Below are 3,373 nucleotides of genomic sequence, written 5' to 3'. Positions count from 1 at the left end.
AGGGGAGGAAGCGCAAGTCCACGGCCCGCCCCGTTGCGTCCCACCCACCGCGTCCCCTCCCCTCCCCTCCCGCTGCGGGAAAAGCGGCCGCGGGCGCCGCTGCGCGCTGTGCGGCGGGCGGGTGCGGCAGAGGCGGAGCGCGGCGCCGGGCGGACGAGATGCGAGCAGGGCCGCTCTGGGCCGCCGTCCTGGTGCTGGGGGCGCTGGCGGGCGTCGGCGTCGGAGGTGAGTGACGCTCCCGCGCGGCGGGTCGCAGCTCTTGGGTGACCCGCGCCGCGCATCCTGCCGCAGCCTAGTGTGCAGATTTGGAGCGGGGAAACTGGCGGGCGGGTCCTGCGCGGCTGCGCTCAGAGTGCGCGGGGCCAGGCTTGGGCCGTCGGAACCCCGAGCCGGAGACCTCCCGGCCCCGCTGTGGCAAGGGTGAGAGGCTACCTCGGGACCGTCCTCCGGGACGCCGAAGCCCTTACCGGGTTAGGCGCCTGCTCGCGGCGGTCCCGACGTGCGCGGTGCGGTGGGCGCACCTCTGAGCCCCGAGTCCAGCCCGGGCTACGCGCGTCGCAGGTGGTCCCGGCCGCGCGAAGGCAGACTGGCTCCGGTCGCCCAGGCGCGCGGGGCTTTCCCGGGGCTGTTCCCGGGGCTGTTCCCGCGCGTTGGCAGGGGCTTGTGGTTGTAGCTTCTCGGATGCGAGTGTGTCCGCGCCGGTTTGCCAGTTACTCCACATTCCTCTTTCTCCTTGTGTTACACTTTAAAGTTTTTGTGTTTGTTTTTTATTTGGTGGCTCCCTGCGGGAGCGATTCGGAGGATGAGGGCCCTGCCTCTCACAGTGTCATCGGGAGGCAGCGGTGCCTTCGCTTCTGGGACAGACTCAGCATCCGAAAAATCTCCAGTGTGTGCAAGCAGCTACGCCAGGGGTCCCTGGAGCGGGCTTGACTCCCTGGTTTTGTCTCTCCTGCTGCTGCACACACTATCAGCTGCCGAGACAGTTGGCATTCGGCCTCATTGATGCTGGGAGGGGCAGAGCAGAGCACAGCCCAGGGGTGCTGCCTGTGGTCTTTCCGGAGCCCGGGTGACCTTCCCAGGGTGAAGTCTGGCTCCTGGTCCGCTGCGGCGTTCCTCTGCAGAGGATGCACAAGTGTGCATATATGTACTTCTAATGAAAAGAGTAGTACTAATTGTAAGACAATTTAGATCTTGCAGAAGATAGTTTTTAAAAAGTAAGATTTATTGGTAAGTGCATTTCGAAGATAGTTGTTCAGAAATACTCGATAACTTCAAGACTCGTGTGTGTTTAACAGAGTGTACAGGACAGGGCAACAATATCTTTAAAAAACACTTTATTGAGGTATGTTTGATGTACAAAAAGCTGTGTGTATTTAATGTATATGACTTGAGTTTGGAGTCATTACCACATTTTATGACCCATAATTTGATGAAGGAGTTATAGATAATATATAGGGGACTGTTTAAGTTATTACTGCTGAAGCTTCTCATGTGATAGATGCTCAGCTAGGTTATCTGATATCTTTAGCCTGCAGTGAGCTGCCTGATGACCATGGCACAGAATTAGGACTCTCCAGCATTTTGCCCTGGAAGAGGTTATATCCTTGGTTCAGAGGCTGCCTGCTGTTGATGGGGGTAATGGAGAAATCCAGAGGCAACTCATCTGTCTCCTACAGAGAAGCCTGCTTCCATGAACTTAAAACACTTTTTGTGTTCTTTTCATATCTACAACTTCCTGAATTTCAGAATGATTTCTGAGTCTAATCATTATATTTTCTTATTGTTTTAGAGGTAAGTAAGGCAACATAAGATAGAGTCTAGCGTGGTGCTTGATTCAATTAGTGAAGATGAAGAATGTATTTGTTACTTTGGTGTCCCTCCCTCTGCCGCTCACTTCTACTATACCTTTTGTTGATCTGGTGTGCACGGTTATAATGATCTGTGCAGGATTCTGCTGCATTGACATACCTAACTTTATATTAAATATCCTCTAGGGGATCTGTTCACAGCTTCATCGTTGTGATTAGGGTGATTTCAGAAGCGGTGATGGGTTGTGCTGAGCTCGCGCCAGACTCCTCTGAGAGGCACCTTAGGGTCAATCAGGAGCATAGACCCTAGAGAAGACCTCCAGAGGGATAAGCCCCCAAGGAAAAGCAGTTCCGATTATATTCAAATCCTCGCCCCAGTGTTGGGGGCTGGGTTGCAGGTATCATCAGATCCTGGGAAGCAGATGGTGGGATGAGACTAGGAGAGCTGTGCTGGGACACACGGGTCTAAGGGACACAGACAGATGGGGTGGGGTTCGCACAGAGAGGCCGCCCCAGCGTAGGAGAGTCTGGTATGAGGAGAAGAGAGATTATTTGAGGGTAGACTTCAGTTTAGCAATTTATGTACAAAGGTGATCTTTTAGCTTCACTCAGGAAACATTGGGTTTTGTGTCTTCCCCACATATAGGTCTTTTTGGGGGGGGTCACTTGCACATGTATATATTTCACACAAAATGTTAAAACTCAACGATACTATCCTGCAATAGAAATCAGTGTTCTTTTCATTAAAGCAATGCTTCATTTATTCAGTTGGTTTAAGGAATTTTCCAAGTTCAGCCAAAACTCATTTTACTTAACTGAACTTGATGGAAACCTTGATGAAACAGTGTCCCCACTTTCCCCTTGTTAAGCAGCATGAGTGAAGCAGGGCTATAGGTCTTTATTCTAACCTGAGTCCTACTGAGCGACAAGTTGTGTTTGCTATCACCGTCTAAACTGATTAGCTCTGAGCTGAGGTGCTGATTTCTCCTCCTGAATTTATATCCTGGAAACTCGCCAACTGAAGCCCCCTGTGGGAATCCTGAGAGCCTGGGGAGACATAAGGAGGAGAGCTTGTTGGCTGGGGAAAGGGACGGCTATGGTTTAAAGCCGGTCAGATGTGCGTTTAGTTCTTGATTTTGCCTCTTATTGGCTGTCTTACCTTGGGCAAGTTACTTAATCTCTTGGGTCCTCTGTTTCCTTATCTATAAAGTGGAGAAAATGACACTTCTGTAATATGCCAATTAAATGAGGTAAAGGCACAAAATAAGTTTTCAATAAATGGCAGCTACTACATTATTCTTCCTAGCCATGGTATCCACAGTGTGTTGAAAGTAAGACTGTTACTGCTTCATGCATGAACGCAATCCAGGTTCCCAGAATGAGACCAGTGGGTCCCTCTTCCCACACCTGTGTGGCAGGGGATTCCTCCTTATTTCAACCCATTCCCCATTGATGGCTTGGCATGCTTCAGCTGCCCTCACCCAGCAAGAACCCACAGAAGAGCCCAAGGAGAAGAGAGGCCCATAAATTTGCTTTATCCATGAGAAAACCTTAAGTCCTGTCTC

At 51.3% G+C, this 3,373-nt stretch overlaps 1 protein-coding gene across 3 annotated transcripts in view; it reads left to right on the top strand.

Moving 5' to 3' along the window:
• The first annotated feature begins 120 nt into the window (after window positions 1-120).
• ITGB3 (integrin subunit beta 3) overlaps window positions 121-3,373 on the top strand; it is a 48,038-nt gene continuing 44,785 nt past the window's right edge. For 2 of the 3 annotated variants that reach the window (XM_031468822.2, XM_064495701.1), the window contains exon 1: window positions 121-225. In XM_031468822.2, coding sequence (XP_031324682.1) covers window positions 159-225 — 67 coding nt within the window. In that variant the 5' untranslated portion in view covers window positions 121-158. Of the gene's footprint in view, window positions 226-384; window positions 421-3,373 lie in introns of those variants that run through there. The other variant, XM_064495702.1, reaches the window with a different exon arrangement.

This window comes from Camelus dromedarius, chromosome 16 (genome assembly GCF_036321535.1).
Source record: "Camelus dromedarius isolate mCamDro1 chromosome 16, mCamDro1.pat, whole genome shotgun sequence".
In the NCBI taxonomy this organism is placed as follows: Eukaryota; Metazoa; Chordata; class Mammalia; order Artiodactyla; family Camelidae; genus Camelus; species Camelus dromedarius.
The sequence above is the reverse complement of the archived record's forward strand: the minus strand, read 5'-3'. Positions and strand labels throughout refer to the sequence as shown.